Raw genomic sequence first — 22,764 nt, forward strand, 5'->3', positions numbered from 1 at the left:
TACTGCAGAAGATAATGATTAGCACAAGCAAAAGTTTCTGGTAAAATTAAGAACAGTTGTTTTCCTGTGTGATATATTCATGCATCTGCTTTTTACGAACTCATAAATGACGCATAAGCCCTGTTGAATGGTATGCTGAATCACTTCAGCATTGAAGCCAGATGTCTCATATGCTCATGTCATTTGCGTAATAAGAATAATAAAAAAAAAGCAGGTACGATATGGGGCAACTAAACCGTAACCATAGCAATGTCAAAATTAATTAAATTCTGGGGCTTTACGTGCCATAATCACAACGTGATTATGAGAACCACCGTAGTGGGGGACTCCGGATTAATTTTGACCCCTTGCAGTAATTTCACGTGCACTCAATGCATGGTACACGGGCGTTTTAACGCGATAGCGTTTAAGGCCCCGTGTCGCAGAAAATACGGCGTCGGCGTCGGCATTGCCACCCGCGCCCGAGAAAATCATCCCCAACCACACAGGGCCTCCAAATATATTTTACCAGTAATGTTGCTCACACTTTGTCTCGCATTCTTTACAAAGTTATTCCTCGGAATTTTAAAAGTGACAGCCCACAAACAGTTGTCATGAAACAAAACACCGACAGCGCATGCCTTTTATGCTAAATCTTCTCAGGCTGAAATATTAAAGGTGCAAACAATAAAAGAAGGCCGGCCCACGAAAGAGGCCGCGTTTCTACAAGAAAGCGCACCTTCGTGCATAGCGTTCACCGCCAGCGTTTCCCGGTAAACATTACGGTTACATAAGCTGCAGTTGCCGGGAAGTGCGAGAAACAGTCAAGGATCTTTGAATGCTATCGCGTTCCACTCTTGAAGGCGAAGCTTAAGCGTCCTCCATATTTTCCCCATTACGCCCCCATAAAAATGCGGCCGCCGAGGCCGGCGATTTCATCACCGCATGAACTTAGTACACATGTGGAACCGCTGCACTTGATGGTTCTTACTTTTACCATCATCTATGCCTAAAAAAAAAAGAAAGAAAAAGAAGCCGAGGACACCTAAGCACTTATGATTTGTGAATGCGAAAGCATTAATTTCCAAAACATTAATGTCCGATTCGAGTTACGCACTCCTCGTGCGCAAACGAGTGCGTTGAGACGCTTGGCTGGTGCTCTTCAATCCGTGACGTCACGCTACCTTGCCAGATTGCCATAGAATCTAATGGGGACGCTCCCGAGTAAGCCGCGGTGATTTTGACGACACCGCTTTCGTAACGCCGGGATTGGCAATGGAAATTTCGTTCCAAGTAGCATGACGTCATAAAGCCGAGTGCACAGGCCTGCTGTCTAGGAGGCGTTGGCTTGGCGCGTTTTCATTTGGCCTTATGTTAGAACGCAGGCGAGAGCTTACGCGGACACTGAACCCGCGGATAACACAGGCCATAGCCTTTATAGGCTATGGCCATAGCCATAGCCTATAACATAGCCAACGTAACATATGTTATAACATAACATAGCCATAGCCTAGTTTATCGAGGAGGCTATGCACAGGCTTCCAAGAGCGAGGGTGACGTGTCGCCGCGATGCCCTCTCCCCTCACAGAACACGTGGAGTGCTAACGCGGCAGCAGGTGTTCCCTTCCGCCCGCTTTGCTCCGTCGAGGCGCGCTCGTGACATGGCGTCGCAGCCAATGGGAATTTAGTTGCAGTTTTTCGCTTGTCCAGACGACAGACGCCGGCTTTTTCGCTGAACGGGCCATTTGATGCTTTCGCATCAAAAATATTTTCCCGTCCCTTAAGAATTCCACGATCCATTTCAGCGCTCCACCGGCCACGCTTAATTTCAAGATATTTTGTGTTGAACATCGCTTTGTACATGAACGTTTTTTGCCACGTGGACCAAGTTACAATCCACTGCCTGAAATTGCCGAATTAGCCGAAACAAGCGCCTCATCGGAAACAGACTGACGAAAGCTTGCACAAGTCCATCTGGCGTAAGTCGCATTCAAAAATCGTCGACCCGAAAAAAAAAAGATTTTTTTTTTTCACTTCACTTGAGGTGTGACAGTTGTACTGCACGGAGAAGAACGAGCAGTATGCACTGCTTCGAGAAAGACAACGACGACGAGTTGGTCGAAGCATTATGCCCGTTTTGCCTGAGCTGTGGAACCTCTCGCTGCGGTGCTCTACTCCCTGAGGGCTTCATTAATTAAACCAGAACGCCTCTCTACATTTGGTGGAGGTGCTGGGTAACCCATGGCCTACACTATTTTTCTTATTTCTTAAATACCCTCCCCTCTCGTTTCTTCACAGGCCTACCAAGTTTTCTCCGGCAGGCAGCGGTATATGTTTGGTTGTTAAGCAATGAAGCGAAAAAGAAAAACGTTGCCTGTCCGTACGACGATTACATAGAGGAGCCGGCTCGAAGAAATAGAAAATAAAAGGTAGGAAAAAGGAAACGGTCCTGTAGCTCAGCATAGACCATTTCTGAGTCAAATGGTCATACTCAGGGCCACTTTTTATTGATTGAACTAAGATGATGGTTGCGGGTTCGCTTAAGGGGTATGCGTTCATGAAGTTTCATTGTTCATCACGCTTGCAGGCATCGTTAGCGCGACCGTAAAGCATTGTTTACGACAGAGTGCCGACCGAACTTGATGAACAAACCACCAACTCCATCAGTTTGTAAGCTATGTTCAAAGGTAATTTTTTCATGACGATGATGACGGGTGCCGAAATGACTGAGTGGCACGATAAACGCGACCATCTTGGACGCTCCTACAACGCTGAACCATTACGTCAGTTTGTATTTACTACAACGCGGCCCCTGCTTCGCGCACCGTCGTACTGACGAGCGTAACGACTTCTCCATTGACTATATCTTATACGTTATATAACTCACTGCGCTTAAACATACGTTACTTATTTTACAGAGGTGCTGCATTACAAGTTCTAACTCTCTCGGAAAAGTAAGCACACTGAACGTTGTTTCATTGCGCCAATGAAAATTTTTCCCTTGTTGCCTTAAACAAAAATTGGCTTAGAGCGCCGAGTCTAGAGCGGCGGGATATTTTTTTTGTGAGGGAAACTGTATAGCCAAGTTGTCCTTGCGCCCTAAAAACACTAAATGTAATCACCAAACAAAGATCTACATTCAATGGGCGCTAATTGGTGACATTTAGGTTGCTGCAAGTAAGCTTCTTCATGGTGCATAATTTGTTATAGGAGAGTGTCATTTTGCTAGGCGGAGAAGCTCTTTCACAAAAAAAAAAAAAAAAAAAAAACGATGCGTTTTGTTTGCAGTATGACGTCTTATGTTTTGAAAAATACTAGTAGGTTTAAAGTTTACACGTAATATGCTCCATTCTCCGGCCACCACCATTACGCCACATGAAGCCTCTCAACTTTTCCATTTTCCATACAAGCAAGCTAACATCGCCTAAATAAACGTGGTACCATTTCACATAACAACGCTCAACAGGGTGGTCGCGAATCAGCGAATCAAAGCGGCTAAATTGTGCACGCGAGCTTCTCCACATGGTAAGACACCATATTGTTTACGGCATTCACTGTCCCTTCAGGTTAGTAACACGCGTACCGTGAGTGCTGAGTGCCAGTAAATGTGGAGTACCTGTAGGGAACTTCAGACCCGCTTTCACCGGCTGGCATTTGAGGTTCGCCGAATTAATTGAAAACATGGATGCATTCTCTATTTTACTGCATAGGCCATTTTTATTTTGTTTGCGAACCGAAGTGTTTGACATTCTGGTGTGTCATATTAGGCTCCACCATACCGCCAAATATGGCGCGTTAAACATTTTACCATACCATAATAGCTGAGAAATTAGCGCAGCTAGGTGGCAGCCGTCAGAAATGGCTCAACTGTAAGAACACTGAGCAGAAGTTGTGCGTTGGGTCCACGTAGCTGTCGTGTTTTCTGTTCTACTTTCTTTCAGTCATATACTGTCTATAATCAAGAACAAAATTAGGTTTATTTTTTAAATTAGGCGCACTAATGCTCTTCTGAGGTCAATGGTTTCAAATAGCTCATGGCCTACTGGGTGGGTAATTCACTTTATAACTGGCAGTTGATGAGGCTTTAGTAGAGACGCAACAGTAAAGAACTGCGGATTAATTTCGAACACACGAGTTTCTTTAACCTGCATGTATACTAGCGTTTCTGCACTCTGCCTTCCCCGGAAAACGGCAGCAGCGGTCGGGAATTCATTCCGCGACCTTGCATTCAGCATAAGAACACAACAGCCAGTGAGCTGCTGCAGCGGGCCTTCATTCAAGAAGCCCCCACTTTTCGCTGATCCTCCTCGCTACTTCCCACCACGCTGCTGCATTAGTGTTGTTGTTGTTGTTTCCTCAAAACAACAACAACGCGAATGCAGCAGCGTGGTGGGAAGTAGTATTCGTGTCTACCTTTCCGACACGTCTCGCGCCACACTGGGGGAAGTCAGGCGCACCATCAATACAGGCCACTCTTGCTCAAGGCCGTGGTGATTTCCTCCTGCAAGTGTGCTGCGCGAGAACTGATGACCGGGTACAAATCACTTCTGTGAGCAACACATTCGACACACGTACGCTGGGCAGACCGCGTACGCCTTTAAAGGGACGTGCTCATTAAAATAGAAGGCAGAGATAAACAGGAAGCACTGGGAAGCCCTTTGTGCGCCAATAAAAAAAAAACATCGCAAATGATTGGGATACATTAGTAACACGATCGCACAAGACCGGGTGTAGGCTACGCTTTCTGCTTTCCCGCTGAACGCACGCGTCGCATACGGACACGTGTTTGCTCCGCGATGGGATCGCTAACCCAATGGAGGGTCGTCCGTTAGGCGCCTACGGAGGAATGGACCAGCTGGAGCGATAAGCGTGAGGCAGCGTGTTTGCGACGACTGCAAGTTCGCGAGGCGATGCTTTTTCCGGCGCTCTCTTTGAGACGGCTCTGGGCAAACAACGCAGTGGGAGTTACATAAACAAAGCACGCCGGTGGCACGGTGGCACGCCGTGGTGCAAGTGGCGGTAAGCAGGAAAACGCTGTTTGGGACCTCTCGACCGGGAAAGAACGACGTGATCGCCGCGCGCAACCCCGCTTTGTCGGGCCCGCCCACGAGCCGCAGCAGGGGATTCTTCTTTGCGTCCAGTTTGACACACTTGACAAGCGTGCGTGCGAGATGAAGGGACAGCGGCCGTTGCCGATGAGGCAAGCGGCACTGCGTGGAACGGCGTTCCAGCGGACGCATAACCCCGTGTACCGGCCACCGCTGCCAATCGCTGCCCTCTTCGTGGTTCTATTTGTGGCCGGCTTATTTCACCGTATACGTCGCGTGTCCAGGCTCGTTTGCGTCCACGCTCGAGTGAGCGGCACTATATAGGAGCTATGGAGGAGGCATGCAGTCGTCGGCGTAATCCGTGTGGGCTGGCAAGGCGCGACCATTGACGCGTTACTGGCGTTACGGCAGCGCTTAAGTTTCCCAACATAGCGGGCACACTAACACACAACACCAAGCTATCTTCCAGCATGTTCGAACTGCAGTTTCACGGGCTAGAAACGCCAAGTGCGATATGACCGCGGCTTGGAAGTGAGCTCCGTACGCGTTCAGCTAGGTATCAACGACAAATGAAGCTGGAAGTGTTGAGATATGGTGCCTCAATAACGCCATTACCCTATACGTATATCCGTGCAACATTGGCGTACGGTCCTGCTTGAGCGCCATTCATAAAGCACAGCAACGAGCCCAGTGCGCGAATACCTTATTTCGTGTGTATAGCGCTATATAGCAGACTGCCTACAGGCTGTAACCCTTCCTACAAGCGAGAGAAAACTTCGCTTTGTTTCGCCAGCAATCCTAACATAAGGCTCGTTGAGAGTGCTCGCGGGTGGATTTGTTACAGGTGGCAAACTTGCACTGCGCCTTGCACTGCGCCAACAGTGGCACTTTGGTTGAAAATTTTCTACACATTTTCTTGGCTCGCTGGCTAACAGTCTTTATCGAGGAATCGTTTAAAAAAAATTGTCGGATTTAACGCCCAGGAACTGCGCACTGGCTTATGAGGGAGGCTGTAGAGTTACTGTATATGCTACGTAGGGAGCATATACAGTAACTCTAGGAGGCTGTATAGTAGAGTGCTTCGCATTAACCTCGGCCACCTAAGCTTCTCTAACGGGCATACAAAACACGGTACAAAAGCGTTTTTGCATTCCAGTCCCATCGGAACGCGGCCGCCACGGCCAGCGTCGTGTATGTCGTGTGGTGTCGAGGATACGTAAACAATTTACGTGTACGATCGGTTCAATCGCAAAAAAAAAAAAAAAAACATTTTTGCTGCGAAGTAATGCGGATATAAATGTTGCAGTGCTTGCACTCGCATTCTACTGAGTAAAATGCAAAGAACTATTTGGTTTTAGCGCTTTACTCAAACTCGTCTGGCCACAAGCTCACATTGGTTCTCGCAGCTACTGCGGTTCTGTGTGTCGCCGTCCCGGCTTTTTTTGGTTTTGTTGCTGAAAACGTGCGGTGCTTGTGCGTAGAGTGTGTGTTGTGTGTTTTCAACCCACGCGGACGATGAAAAAAAAAAAAAAAAAGAGAAAACAAACTTTTCCGAAAAAGAACGTGCCGTGCTCCTGGAACATTTAGGGTGCCTTAAGTATCCTTAAGGAGCACTTAAGATTGCCGTAGCAGTCGGCCATCTTGCTTGCTAGGCGAGAGTAGCGAAAGTCGCACTTAAGGCTGCCAATGACTGTACTTTACTGTCCGGCACTCAAGTGTCGGATATTAACGGACTTAAGTACAAGATTAGTCTATGAAACGCGTTAAGCATCGACCGGCTATTTAATTCATAAGTTAAGGGTAAGTTCCATTTGTAAATACGGGCCTGTGTCTTTCTTGTTTTTCAGCTATATATACCGTGCGAACTTACAGTTGACGGTCGGCGTTTGTGCACGTTGTCCTTTTCGTTCTACTTGTGTCCGTGTTTGCACGTCTGCTTTTCCATATCATCGATTTTTTCCGCTTTCTACATCGCAGAACACGCAGCTGCGTGTTTTAAAAGAAGAAAGCCAGCAATAAAACCTTGTAGAGAACTGCACTGTTATAACTGCATGGAAGTGACGTGTACAACCTTCAGCGTGCGCTCATTATTTTGCATTTCGCAAATAGAGATCTGTCAGCGGAAAACGACGATCTCATCGCCAAGAGTTGCTATCAACTCAGCCGAGACTACATTTTCATTGCTACCAAAGCATCAAATTGACAGACCAGAACTGCTGATGACTCAGCCGCTATGTGTGGTGCCCTAATTGTTGTGTTTACATGTGTTTAGCATTTTCAGGTTGCGGGTTGGCAGCCTCTCCACGATAGATCTGGGGTAGTCAAACTTGTGCGCGACGGGCGTAGGTTATATAAGGCCCTGACCGGAAATAAAAGCTCTCTTTGGTGTTTCGTCGTTACGACAGTAGTTTCGGGCTCGCCTTCGCCCGGTGTCTTCTTTCGCGCCATTTTGCATTGGTGCGGAATACAACATAAATGGCGACGAGGATGGGATGTTCAGGGCCGGTATTTTGTAGCGATGCCTTTCCGGCAATAATGCCTTTTCGCGCTTATCGCGCTTTGTCAGTGGTCGGAGCGACGGTCCGCTCGCGTTATCAACGGGATCAGCCGGCCGTGAGCGGTGGATGATAAGACTATAGAGTAGAAAAAGTCATAATTCCTCGCTACAAAATCGCGGCCCAAGCAAAGCAGGGGCGCTATCTTGTACGCGTTCCAAAATGGAACGGAGGCGGTCCGTTCCATCGAGCCGCACACGATTGCTCAATTTGATCGTCACGGTTCAAACTGACCAATCATGTGCGGCTCACGGTTCAAATTGACCAATCGTGTGCGGCTCGATGGAACGGACCACCTCCGTTCCATTTTGGAACGCGTACAAGATCGCGCCCCAGATGTCAATGAAGACTTACACAGACGAGAGGCGAGCGGCGAAGGCTCCGAAGTTCCGGGAAGCAGATTATGTGAGAGTTCGTACCCAAGCAGCTACGGGAAAGGCGGGACTATCCTACTCCAAGCCCCGACGAAAAGTCAAGCAGCTAGGTCCAAGCTCTTTCCGCTTGGAGGATGGGCGTACATGGAATGCGTCGAAGTTGGTGTCTGTTCCAGAGCAGTGTAAGACCGCGAGGAACCAGCAGTCGCCGAGCGTCCTGCCCACAAAGAAGACCCCGACCCGTGTGGTGCGGACGACTCGCAACTGCCTCTGCAGGCAACCACGCCTCCGAGATCACCGCATCATTCTTCAAGTTCGTGTCAACCCCCTAACAGTCCCTCAGTGGTGACGTCAAGAGGACCCTCGACTAGCGACCGACGTCTTCCGTCACGGTTCCGGGACTTCTATTTGTGACTTCATTTTTTTTTTTTGCGAAGGGGATGATGTGTTTGCATGTGTTTCGCCTTTTCAGGTTGCGGGTTGGCAACCTCTCCCAGATCTGGGCTAGTCAACCTTGTGCGCGACGGGCGTAGGTTATCTAAGGCCATGACCGGAAATAAAAGCTCTCTTTGTTGTTTCGTCGTTACGACAGTAGTTTCGGGCTCGCCTTCGCCCGCTGTCTTCTTCTTTCACGCCATTTTGCATTGGTGCGGAATACAACACTAATGAGCTATATAAAGACCGAAGCTGCAACAAACGCAGTTAGTATGCGAAATTTTACACGCCGACGAGTTCAAAAAGGCGCTAAAAGCAGACGCACTCCTCCCTTTAACACCCGGAAGTGCACTCCCTGAACTTCCGGTTGAATCTGAGCCGCTTGCTTCGCGGCGCGTATTACAAACAGGAGCAATGCACCGCGAAGCGAGCTGATCCGAATCTACAATGGAGAGCGGAAACCTGCTTCGCATCGACGGGTGAAAAACAAATTCCCCGCCGCGACGGAAGAAAACGTGCGCCAGCGGAATTCACAATTACACAATAGGTTTGCGTGCGTACACCGGTGCGCTTCAAATGGTTTCACGGAAAAACGAGCGTGTGGCTACAGCGATCGACTGAGCTGCATGCGCTTGCCTAACGCACAGACACCCCAAAAGCCGCGAGTACTTATTTTTGGATGGGGTTTTCCTTCATAACATAACATGCGCCCATTGTACTGGTACTGTCAATTGCTGAAACAGTAATATAATGATCACCTAGGGGGACATGGACACATTGACGAATCGCTTTTATGTATAAACGACGTCATCTAAACGTGTGGGGCAGTATCATCAAACTGGTCGGTGGGTCGCCTACTCGAGCTATTTTTCCATATCCGGCACCGAACGCGAACTGTGAAGCTGGTGGTCGAGTGTTCACTCATTATCGAGTTTGCGATTATGTTTGTTGCTCGTACTGAGCGAGATCCTCAGTTGGCCACGACGCACAAGGAACATTTGCGTGCAACAAACTAAGTACATACCTTTTGATGCTATATACTTCTATATGCCCAAAGAATGCAATCGCGATATCCACAATTCTGTGTTCCTCACCTCGTAAGAAGCAAACGTGTTGTCTACTTTCGTCGATGGCCAACCGAAGAGAGTCTAATCTTTCACATGGGCATACATGGTCCTTCGCAAGCTCCGCGATATCAGTAACTTGTAGCGGGAGGGCTCCATTACTTCGAGCAGCAAAGCGTCGACTGGTGATTGCGCCTCGTCCTCGAGTCCAAGCACTGGAAGACTGCTTAGCGCGTCAGCTCTGCTGCTGCATAGCTTTTGCCAACACTCCAGAGTGTAGTCGTAGGCGGCCAGCAGCAGCATCCAACGTAGCGTTCTGGGTGACACGGTTTCTAGTATATACTTCTGTCTGTTAAACAATCCCAGCAGTGGTTGGTGACTAGTGGTAATAATGAAAGAACGCCCTTCCAAGTCCTGTTGGAATATTCATTAAGCCATACACGATTGTCAAGTCCTCCTTGTCAATCTCAGCATACTTCCATTCACTTAGTCCCAGTGTCTTAGATGTGTATGCTATGGAGCGTTCGGGGCCTTCCGGTTCCCTTTGTACCAGCAAAGCTCCAATTCCAACAGGTGATGCATCTTACGGCAGCAGGATTGGTCGCTGCGGATCATACGAGACCAGGACTTTCTGACGTTAACAGGCTTTTGAGAGCACTCAATACTTGATCGTGTAGGCTATTCCATGACCATCCTCTTTGTCTATGAAGCGATGGAGTGGTTCCGTCGGTTCTGTTTTTCCCCTTAGGAAACAGTTGTAGAAATTAATTAGCCCCATAAATGATTACAATTCTTAATTTGACAACGGCGTCGCTGCCTTGAGAATTGCTTCTGCCGTGTTGATGCAAGAATAAATCCCTGTGGCGTCAATCAGATCGAAGGCTTGTCTAACAGAATCAGCATTTTTTATTTGTTCACACGCAAACATGCGCTCTAATGACGAGCCAACAGTACGTCTAACCCTTTTCTGCGTGCGGTTCTTGCCTGTTTCCAGGTATGAGAATATCATCGAGGTAGAATTTCATTCCAGGGATGCGTGCCGGTAGTTCGCCAACGGTGCGCTGAAACAACCAGGGCGCGACAGAAATGTATTAAGTGAAGCTTGTGCACTTTAAACAGGCCGTTCATCGTGTTCACAGTGACGACTTCTGCTGATGCGTCATCCACAACGAGCTGTTGATACGCTTGATCCAGGGGCAGCCTTTTGAAAATTTTGCTTAATCTTGACCTTTAAAGCATATCGTCGGTCGTGGGCAAAACATAGACGTTGCTTTGAACGGCATTGTTCACTATGCTACGATAATAACTGCAAAGGCGTATGCATCCGTTTAGCTACCTTACGACCACAATGAATATTGCTCAAGTGAAAAACTGTACTAGTTACCACACTCCTTGTTATATCAGCTTGTCTGCCTTTGCTACCACATTGTCTCGAACGCCGAACTATGCTGCTATATATGCTCTTCAAAGACAGGTTGCGCGTATTTGTTCAGGTATATATGTGCACTGGATCTTGAATGCAGCCCGGAATATCAAAGCGCTCAATGACCTCTGATATACAGTATAACACACTTTTATTCTACGAATGTGTATGCTTCGAGCCTTGAACGAGCTTCTAAGCGGTCTGCTTGCATTCCCTTGCTTTGGCGCTCATTTCTTTTTTTTCTTCTTCCTTTTTCACTCGAATTTGGCCCTTTAAAGAAGCGACAAGATTTAGCGATGTGCCCTGTTTTCTTGCAGTAGTGGCATGGTTACTAACGACTGTAAGCAGATAATGTTCGGACAGGAAGACGCTCCACGCATGCGCCGATACCCTCGTTACTATCGGACATGTGTTCTGTGACACGGCGCTGACCGTGGTGCCGGTCAACATTCCCGCAATACTTAAAAAAAAAAAAACATGAAAAAAAAAAGATGGGAGAACTGTACGCTTCTTCATCTACAGGAGCACAGGCATGGGGACCTGCGCCGGTCCGCTGCCTGACACGTCGCCATTTGTGACGTACGTGGCTTTGGCCAGGGAAGGCAGGAACTCATAATAAAGTTAACTCCACGTGAGGTTATGTAAAGTATAAGGCGATGGCGAATTTTGTTTATGTTCTGGTGCTTGTATAAGAAGGTTGTTTGACATGTAATCTTGAACCGCGTATGTTGTAGGTTAGACCCATTCAAGAGCTAAGGAGTAGCCGGCGCCTTATTTGTGCGTCAACATCTCCTTATATCATATCAATAATAATAAAAAAAAAGACGATGGCGTCACGCCACTTACCTGCAGAACGAAATGTAAAACGGCGTTTTGTGACCGAGGCATTACATTTACCGAAAACACAACTTCGAACACCCCTTATGTCAGAACGGATAGGCCAATTCAAATGGCCAAGGAATAATTTTGTCGGCTTAGTTCTGCGTATTACACAGGTCTTGGTATTTTACTTGGAACTATTCTTTATTTTTTTAATACATGATATCAATCGCCGTGGTTGCTTAGTGGCTATAAGGTGCTGGGCTGCTAAGCACGAGGTCGCGTGATCGAACCCCGGCCAGGGCGGCCGCATTTCGATGGGAGCGAAATGCGAAAACACCCGCGTACTTAGATTTAGGTGCACGCTAAAGAACCCCAGGGAGTCCAAATTATTCTACAGTACGGCATGCCTCATAATCAGATTGTGGTTTGGCACGTAAAACCCCATAATTTTTAATACATGATGGTGAACAGTTGTTCGCTATTTCCACAAGACTAAACCATTTCTTTTTTTCTTATCTCTCTCCTCGCCGAAGTTATCTGAGACGAATCGAAACGCGATCCCGACGCACCGCGTGCTCATTTGCCGAGGTACTGTGCCTCCGTTGATATCTCCTTCGCAGATTGCAGCGAAGCATTTCGACTTCACACTATGCGGAGCGAGCGTTCAGCCACACCGGACGACATCGAGCTCCAAATTACAGGGCTTCTCGTCTCGCCTCAACAGCTCGAGCGCGCGCCAGCGACGCAAGTGACAGACTTTCGTTAGGCAGCCAAAAAGAAGCCGGCATGCAATACAGTGTGCCGATTCTCAACGCAGAGGCGACGCTTCTGCGCGCTCCGAACAAAACGCAAGACGCGCCGTATGCCATAATTAAAACCCGTTGTTTTCGGGTGAAATTCGATTGTTGCGAACCGGGGAGGGCGCCGTAACAGTCGGGTTTAATGCGATTTCTCACCGTATATATAAGGTCACCTTCCATCTCCAGCAGCCGGCAGCCTAATTTTGTAAAGATTCTTTCCTTTCTATTTCATTTTCTTTTCCTACGTCGCACTGACTGGCCGATCCCGGCGGAAGGCGAAAAGAATAAACAGAGAAACGAATATTTAGGAAGCCCCGGGCCCGATTTCGTAAAGATCATTTTTTGTATGCAATGTTTTCACTTCCCGTCACTGGCGCACGCACACCGCCGCTACGTCTTCGCCTACGTACGCCATAATCGGCCAATCAACGCGGTGGAGGAAAATATAATAAAAATGGAAAGGAAAGAATTGTTACAAAATGCGAACTCGCGAGTCAAGTTTCGTAAGAAATATTTTCGCTCGATTGTCATTTGTTTTTTTTCTTCTCAGCATCCGTCTCGCGCAGTGGATGATCCTGAGGATAGCAGGGGCACGGCTTCATGCGAGCCAATGTCGAGGGGAAAAAAAGAAGAGTGGAAAATGAAAGTGATTATAAAACACAACCCCTTCAGGCTGTTTTGTCGGTGTTATGGAAGTGTCACGACGTCAGTAAAAATCCATTCGAAGAGTCTTACCTAAATATATCTTCCAAAGCGGACGGAATATATTATAAGGCACGTTGTATACTTATTAAAGAGGAAATTGAATCTAAGCAGTTTCAGACAGGCCTCATGACGCAGCTGTCTTCATGATTGTTAGTCTTCTGTGGCCTGTACATGTGCTACGGCCCACTGTTACAGGCCAACGACATTGAAATTTCCCTTTGACTAAATTGGTTACATATATGAGTATAGTACCTGCTGCTGAAGCAATCTTGGCAAAACCACAGTACTGGTAATTCTCTAATTTTCTTATTAGCAGCCTCTAAACAGAACCTAAGCAGACAACCCGTGCACCTGGTAGTACGGTGGCTATACACCGTGTGCCTCAGCCAACGTTAGCCAAGCTGTTCAACGAAAAAAAAATATTAAAAAAAATTAAGCCAGTTGCACGCTTGTGAAATCTGACTGTGATTTCGGTGCCCTGAAATCTGATGATTCTTCAGGGCGCCGCGGGCATCTCGGAGGTCATGCCGATGTGCCGCGCGTTGTAGGCATGCGTCACTTCCAGTGAGTGGTAATGGAGGAGTTTTTTTTTTTCAGTTTCGGTATCAAAAACAGCGAGTTTTGCGAGCTTTTCGTCACGCTTCAACTCGTATTTCAACGTAACATTTTGCACGGAGGTTTCTCTATCTGCAACTATCGGCTTTTCACGAGGTCTAAACTTTTTTTTTTCCAGATCACTTATAAGACTCATCCCTTCTCTAGACTATCACTGCATCGTATTCAGTGAAATGTGTTGCATTTAAAGGAGGAAGTTAAAATCTACTGACTCGGTAGGAAGCGAAGTCTTTATTTAGGCCATCAATATTTTCTCAGACATTTTTGAAAAGCACGAAATTGAAGATATCTAATATATCAAAGTTACAACTCTGTAACTCAGCAAATATATATATATATATATATATATATATATATATATATATATACATCACATTTATGTACGCTGTACTTAATAGTACAACTAAAGCGGACGATATTGACGTATTATACATTGCTCTGAAGTATGCTACTAATTTCTGAGCAGGTCTTTAGCTAAAATCTCGTAAACGTTGTAACAACTCTACGTCGGCTCGAAATTCATAAATTCAATTTGTCCGATTTAGATGCTATAACAGATGCAGTTTACAGAACTGCGGTATCTGTTTTTGATGCAGAATTATGGATTTGTGAACTTTGTGCTTCAAACTTTTTGAAACTTACTAATTTTCGGTAACTTTTGTAAAAAAATTGATTGCAGGCCTTAAATCAATATTCTCCTTCCCAGAGAAACTATAACTGGACTTTATTTTTCAAATGCAACACATTTAATGCAAATTGGTCCGGCGGTTGTCTCATAAAAGCATCTTTGCGCTTTACATGTGTTTGAATAAGGAAATCGGAGTTGGCCTCGAGCTAAAACTGCCTCTTAAAAGAGACACTCATTTATTATTTGGCTACCAATTACAGCTGAATTATAACGTGAGTACACGCAGACTATTATTTAATGCATAGATGCCAGCCTAATGGCGTCCTATCAGCCATTCATTTATCTCAAATAAAATAGAAGCGTTTCATGTGAATTAGCTTCATGACCAGCTAGGTGTTCGCTTTAAGAGCGGACTGTACTGTACGTGAATCAAAATAGAGGGAAATAAATTAACAAAATAAACGGAACGCGTGAAACGCTTTCACGGAGTAACTTTCTGTAACCTGCTTTTGGGAATGAAATATGTTGCGCTCTGAGAAACAGGCGCTAATGGTTTGCTTAAATTATATCTCCTTAAAAATTGCCCAAAATCACTGGAATCCTGGACTGGTATTTATAAAAACCAATTTCTCCCAGATTATTGACTCTAAAGGTTGCGTCCAATTGTTACCCGTCCACTCCGCTCTAATTTCGAAACGTAAACCCCGAAAACTAAAGGCCCTAAATAGAAGCGTCGCTCACATGAGGAATGTTGGTGTATACGCTCTCAACGGTAGACTTGCGGAAGGCGCAAGATTTGCATAATGCGTGTAGCTCTACTCAGAGTAACACACTGTATATGGCACGATAACGAGGGCAAGATAGACACCATGCTTAATACGTTCAAGTGTAAAGTGGAATGAGCGGTGCATCGCACTGTCGTCAGACACCCAAATCAGGTCGCAACGTTTGCCGTTGATGCACTGCTGGGAGCAGCGCTTCGCGTTTTCGGTTGCCTTGTAAGCAATGGGTCATCGCGGTGGCCGGTGAGGGGCACCGGCCGTTGACAGTCCAAATGAGTGACATCTGGCAGTGGAAGGTGCGCGGAATACTACACCATTTGTGCAGTGTATAGCTGCGCCCTGTCTGCCTCCCACATTGTTAACGCTCTATAAGTCTCTGCTCACATCGTATACACCCAACTCCTGGATGTTGTCCCAGTTCACAGGCAGCGGCAACATCATTTCGCCTTGCGGTTGAACATCACCTCCCGCATGCGCGAGCACACTGAACGCAAAACTCACGTACATTGAGGACGGGCATGTTGGACAATGCCATGTGGTCGCTGTCGTGTATAATGGTGACGTTGAACCTGGACTTGAAGTTGGGCTCGTCGAAGCATGGAAAAGCCCGCCGCGCGTACGTGGGCTGGAACTTGGAAGGTTGCGAGGAACCTGCAAGGGCAAACAAAACACGCAGTTCACTTTTCTAGTTCGTATTTCGCTTTTCGCGGGACGATACATCTCAAGCGTGCACATTATAGCGTTTTACTAAAAACGGGCGATTCATCGGAAATTGCGAATGTCTGCGGCCTTTCACTTATACGCTCAGTTTATTTCCATCCAGAGAACACCCAGCACTCATCAAAGAGACGGAAAAATTCGTTAGAAAACGGGTAACGGAGATAACGAGTAACCTTAATAGTTGACAGTGGTGGGTGTTGGAGCTGCGCGAACACTACTAACCCCCCCCCCCCCCCCCCCCCTTCACTTTGTGATATTGAGACATGCAGGTTCGATTTAAATTCTGCCGAAAGCGTCAACGGATAAGCGCTTGAGAAACAGCATCAAGTGCGTTGCTAAACCACACACAAAAAAGATGCTGCATTCGAATTGATACATTATGTTACATAAACTAGAGGTTAGTAAAAAGAAAATCGAAATTGCGTGTTTGAAATAAATGTTAACTGTTACGTAACATGCCTAAGCTACGTATAAAAAACGATGCAGCACGGACACACGCAAACGCGAGCGAAATGAGTTTACCTCAACCAAACGTTCTGAATCAGCTAGCAAAATATTCTTTGTTCGTTCTGCCGCAGTGTTCTTTGTTCGTTCGTAACGCTGTTGCTTTACTCGCCGTGACGCCCATTTGTGCAGGTGGTACGCAGCAAAGAGCTAAAGTCAAAACACTGACGAGACAATCTGAAGCACAATATTCTAGAAGAACACCCCCGACAAGAAAAATAAAAGTTGTTACTGGTGTGACCAGTGAATCAGTACAGCCGCTGCCGCGCGGACGTTTCGTCGTGCGCTTTGGTATATCTGAACTGAACCACATCGTCCGAAGTTCCTGATGGCTTCGGAACGCGGAATGTTTATGAATACAGTGGGAACGGAAGTCTAGAACGAAGAAATAAGAACATAGAGAAGCGGCAAAGACGTGGCGTGATTTATACTGCTCCATCCCGCATTGTCCCGTTACCTTGGTAGTTTGCCGTCGCCGCCAGCGTATACCTGCGCGAACGCTAACGAGCGACCAAAGACGGCGCGGAAGCTTTGCAGTGGAGCCGGTTTCACGTCCACGGCAGTCATTGTCAGCGCGACGCGAGGACGGAGGTCCGGGGGAGCGGCAAATAAGCCAAATGGGTCAGCAGTTTTCAGACAGAGCGCATTGTCGTCCGGTGCTCTTTTTTCTCCTCTGTCGTTCAGTGAGGGCGACGGGCCACAGGGGCAGCCATTTCTCACGCATATGTATGAGACCGAGGAAACGAGCAGACCTGCTCCCACGCGCTGTTCGGGACAGTCGCGAGGAACCGTTAGGCAAGCTTCTCCGCACACCCGTAGGTCATTCGTCGTACCAATCATTAACTCGAGTATTTTCCATGTATACCATGTGCATGCGTAACTGAAGCTTGGCGTCTCCGAGTGCGGCTTCCGCTCCCCATTAATAGACGAGAGCCAGCAACTGTTTCGGAAACATTCCATCTGTCCATCGGCAAGAAACGAGAAGCGGATTGTGTTTCCTGTGGGTATTCAGCCGAAAATGCATTGTGGAAAGCTGCAGTAGCTGAACACCTGTGATGCCTTCGTGCTTCCCGCCAGCACAGGATTGTGGCATGTATAGGCTAACACAAAACAGGGCCCGCATTCACGAAAAAGCTCTTACGCTACAATTATTCGTAAGAACAAATACCAGCCAATGCTGATGCTGGACATATTATTAGCGAATGCAGCAAGTCAATGACAAAGAGCACTTACGAATGAAAAGCTTTATGAATTGGGGCCCAGAAGTGTGCACCTTGGTGGCAACGATTGCAAACGAAGAGCCAGAAAATAAGATGAGTGTCGTGAAACAACTGATGTAACTTATTTAATTGAGAGATTAGCCCGTACCTATTCCGTCCCATAACATAAAAAAAAAAAAAAACATTAACCGAAGGAAAGCGTAGTGCTTACTCAGGGCCAACATACACAAACATTCGTTTTCCGTAAATGCCATCTGCGATGGGCTAACTCGCGGCGATCGCCTCGCTTTGTCGCCGACCTCCACCATGACTGGCGGGCGTCAGAACGTTCGCCAATGAGAAAGTTTTCCTAAGTAAAAGAAGTTTAGCTAGCGAATATGGCTCCAGTTCTGCGGAATATCCGTACGGCCGTGTGCTTAGGAACTGAACTAATGGAAGCAATACGCACTGCCCTGGGCAAATCAGTTCGTGCATTGAATGCTAGAAAAATTATTTGTAAGGATGAGGGGGTGGGGGCGCAGTTGCTGCTGCTGCTGTTATCCTTCCATGCCATGGCTAGCTTATGCCCTCAATGACGAATTAGCCGAGGAGAGAGCCAAGAATGATGCGCAGTTAAAAGCAATACGTATGCCTGCTCCTCGTGCCTACAAGTACGCAGCCCCCCCCCCCCCCCCCCCCCCCTTTACCCTTCTCCACACACACACAGACATAACTCATCGCATACCGGGCTTTTCAGCGCCAACCGGCCAAGAGTTGACGCAGGACGTATTCCGTATCGGCTGCGCAGAAGACCGCATCAGAGGGGTCGGAAGCGGTTGAACCTTGCGACAATTTTAGATCTCCGTGCTGGTGTCACGATCGGATTTCGTAAAGTGTGCCGCGAGTTACGAGCCAATTTTAGAGCTTCGTTGCCGGAGCTGACTCCTGTGGCAGAAATGTGAAGGTACTGACGGCGCTTCACTTAAAGTGCTAGGACAGGTCCTTCGCCCGACTATACTTCGTGGCGCGAGAACCTCGAGATGCTTGTCGTCAAACAGTGCTAGATATTTAAAGCGGAGCAAGACCACTAGACTATATGGGCTAAAGTCGAATTGCACATGTTTTATATCTTGGCAGTATTTAGATATATGTCTATGTCCTTTTCTTACACGGATACTAAGGGCCCCGTTGCGTCTGTTGGCGGTAAGCACGTCGCGCAACATGAGCGCATATATTGTTATAAATGTTTTTGACTCGTCTGCAAGGGAGCGCACCGATCGAAATGGTAGAAATAAGTGACAATGACCCAGAGTACCACGTTTTTACAATATAAACGTAATATACTGATGAAAATGGTATTACGACTTATTTACCATCGCCAAGTCTGCGACCTTTGGCTAAATAAATAGGACTGACAAAGGTTTTCGATTGCTACCGCAAGCGTACAAACTAAAGCGCGTGAAGGGGCCGTTCTCCACACGTGGAGCGCCGTTCTCGTGAAAATTACCTGCGAAATCAACGAGCTGATGCGCCCGTGTCGGCGACATGATCACATCATCAATGACTTTCGCAGTGGTGATGATCCATTTCATCCACGTAAGCTCACAGGAGCGACTGCTTTTTGTTAAGACGTACGCATTCTCGCCACTTATAAGGTTGAGGGTCTGTTAGGGTCTGTTCGCCGACTGTCATTTGTTATACGTCTTGATATGATGCAGCGTGAGTCTTTACATGAGCAGTTAACACTTTCCGACTACCTATCATTGACTTCGAGCTACGCTGTCACAGAGTCCAGACTCGGAGCGCCACAGCACGGGCGCATAGGCCCGACGATATCGTAGCTGATTCACCGACTGCTTCCTCGTTATTTTCAATTGAATCTGAGCAGCCTAGCGCTTGTTCATCTTTGCAGCGCATTTTCGAATCATGTCGAAGATATTGGCACAAGAACGTTGCCAAACTTCTTCAAGAAAGAAAAAGAAAGAGACAGACATTTGAACAACTAATGTCTTGCAAAAGTTAATTATTTATTATATCCGCTTTTCCGATCCCAGACAAAGAAACTAATAAATTTCAGTTATCGTGAACGCAAGCCTAGGATAAATAGTGAGCGTGTTGGCTGCAAGCACATACTGTATCGTACGTGCCTGTATTGAGTGACGCATGCTCCAGTCAACTCAACATACTTTATAACATGTTTAAAGCTTATCGTTTTGGATGATCCAGTCGACGTGTATGGCCTAACATATCAGTCGCTCCGCAAGAAGCCGCATGTAACGCATAGAATCCTTATTATTGCCTTCATCGTTTGTAGCATATAAAGCGCTCACGAGCACAAAATGGGCGCTGTTCTGTAATCAGAATGCAACGCGACGGGTGCATTCGAGACTTCTTCGGGACCATAAAGCCTGATATGGGAGTCGCTTAACAATCCAGTGACGTGGGAGAGCGGAGTCGTCGTCCTTCGGACAACTTTCGCCCCCCTCCACGACAAAAATAAATATTGGAAAAAAATAAACATCTGCCTAAAGGACGAGAATCCGCCAGTCAACCATACCCTAGCCTACGAACACACACACACACACACACACATACACACACACACACACACAGACACACACACACACACACACACACACACACACACACACACACACACACACACACACACACACACACACACACACACACACACACACACACACACACGCACACACGCACACACACACGCACGCACACACACACACACACACACACACACACACACACACACACACACACACACACACACACACACACACACACACACACACACACACACACGCACACACACGCACACACGCACGCACACACACACACACACACACACACACACACACACACACACACAAAAGAAAAAAAAAGAGAAAAGAAACAAGATCGCTCATGTGCACGCTGCCCGCGGTCACATGTGCACACGCCTCGTGTGATCTCGCGTGACCATTGCTAAACACAGGACCCTCCTGCCCTCGATTCGATGACAATTCCTCCAAGCAGTCACGTCCCTTTGATGATTCAGAATGCCACGCAGGTTTCATTCCGCGTTCCGCGCTCAGAGACGCGCTGAACGTGTCTTGGGTGGGAAATGCTTGTGAACAGCACCGCAGGCCTCCGCGTACGCTTATGGCGGCGCGGACTGGCAGCGTTGAGCGCGCCACGCATTGGACGCCGCGGCTCGCACGTATACCGTTCGGCCTCAGTGCCGACGCTCATTAGGAAACCGGCATTCGGCGAGCGAGGCAGAAATAAAAGCGCTACTTAAGGACGCACAAGGCCGTCCGATACGAAGGGTACTCCACTGACACAACGAACAGCCTCAGCGCTGAGCTTATTTGTATATACTGCTCGCCTTTGACGAGAGAGGGCGCCGCTTTTGCAGCGATAGCCAATGTCTGCGCACCAAGATGGGCTATGCATGCAAAAGTGCTGGCGTCGGCCCTCCCCCCTCCCCATTGTCTTTTTTTCTTCTTTTTCTCCATTTTCTAATTTTTACTTTTTATCGCCATGTATAATTATTTACTCCGGCTAGGGCGCTTTAAAGCAGCCCGCCCGTTACAGAGGGATCAGTTACAATTCATCATCATCATAGCGCGACGCGCCTTTTGGTGGCGTCTGTGCTGTTGTTGCTTAATGGTTAGCAGAGGGCGGACAGGAAAAGCTCCGCCGTGTTGCTAACCGTATCGGAAGAGCAGGTTAAAAAAAAAAACGAAAAAAAAAAACAGGTTTGCCGTGTTTGCAGATTAAGCTACAGCCTTGAGTTTCTATCGCACTGATGTTGCTGCCGTTGCCGGACCAAGCACCCCTGGCGACGCACGGACATGATGAGTGCATGACGGTCTTTCGCTCTTTAAGAAAATCGTGGAAAAGACCATGATTTATACACGATGCTCTGAATGCGTAATTGCCATCTGGTAATTTGGGAGCCGTGTACGAAGGTCATTTTGCTAAATTATTCTCAGCCATTAGGCAGTCATTATACGTTGCGTTCGGTGCTTCTTCCCACCGACAGCCATGTGGTGTGCATGCTTTCTTTCGGTATTTTTGCTCGTTCTGAATAGTAAAGTTATGAATGGCACACAGCTGTGGGCATAATGTGCAAATTAATGACTCAGACATCAATTTATATAAGTAAAGCATAATTTACTGCTCGATAGTACTTGTATAAGTACTGGTATACATACTTGTAGAACTTGTTTCCTTGTCACATGTTGAGTCCTCATTGTCGGCGTTAAAGCCCCCCCCCCCCCCCCCCCTTTTTTTTTTTTTTACCCTCTGGGGCTCGATGTCAAATAAAGAAATGAGCACGGTGAATTTCGCAGCATATTGAAGTAACGGTCTTCGTTTTTCCTATTCAAAAATCAAGCCCCCGTTTCATAAACTGCAGCCTTCAAAATAAATGGAAGGCCTTCATCGACAGGAATCAAGAATCCTAGTATACCAGCCGCGACGTGCCTCAGTCGCTATAGCTTTCTTGAACCCGCACAACGAAGTTGCGGGTTCGATTTCAGACTGCGGCGAGTGTTTAGTGCAGGGTCAGGCGTGGATCAGATCTGGTGTCGTAGTCCCCGAAGATATTGGGTTCCACTATAAGACTCAGAAGAGCGTCGTTTGCTATGAAGCAATAAGGTCGTTCGTATAAACGGTGGCTCCAAAAACTTCTAAAGGAATAGTTTGGTTCCTAATACAGTCTCGCGTTCTCTATTTAGAAACGACTTGTAACGGTGCGAGCACGTACGTTAGACGCTATTACATGACATTATAAAAAAAAAAAACGCATTTATTTGGGGCAAGCTTTAACCATTTTACGCGCGCGCGCGCGCGCGCGCGCGTGTGTGTGTGTGTGTGTGTGTGTGGGTGGGTGGGTGGATGTGCGTGCGTATGTGTGTGAAGTTTAATTACCGTAGTATCTCCAGCAAAAAAAAGATATAGCAGTATGTTATGTATTGCTTTAAAAGTTAAAAAATAATCGCAATATACCTGAGTTCTGCAAGGGCTTCAACCCAATTTTCAGTGGACTATCAAATCAAAAAAAAAAAAAAAAAAAGGATAGGCACCGAATATTTACACCATGA

At 47.0% G+C, this 22,764-nt stretch overlaps 1 protein-coding gene across 1 annotated transcript in view; it reads right to left on the bottom strand.

Moving 5' to 3' along the window:
* LOC119436540 (putative aminopeptidase-2) overlaps window positions 1-22,764 on the bottom strand; it is a 168,940-nt gene that overhangs the window by 97,350 nt on the left and 48,826 nt on the right. Inside the window, exon 2 of the mRNA XM_049658436.1 lies at window positions 15,736-15,861. Coding sequence (XP_049514393.1) covers window positions 15,736-15,861 — 126 coding nt within the window. The remainder of the gene's footprint in view (window positions 1-15,735; window positions 15,862-22,764) is intronic.

The sequence above is a fragment of the Dermacentor silvarum genome, chromosome 1 (genome assembly GCF_013339745.2).
Source record: "Dermacentor silvarum isolate Dsil-2018 chromosome 1, BIME_Dsil_1.4, whole genome shotgun sequence".
NCBI lineage: Eukaryota > Metazoa > Arthropoda > Arachnida > Ixodida > Ixodidae > Dermacentor > Dermacentor silvarum.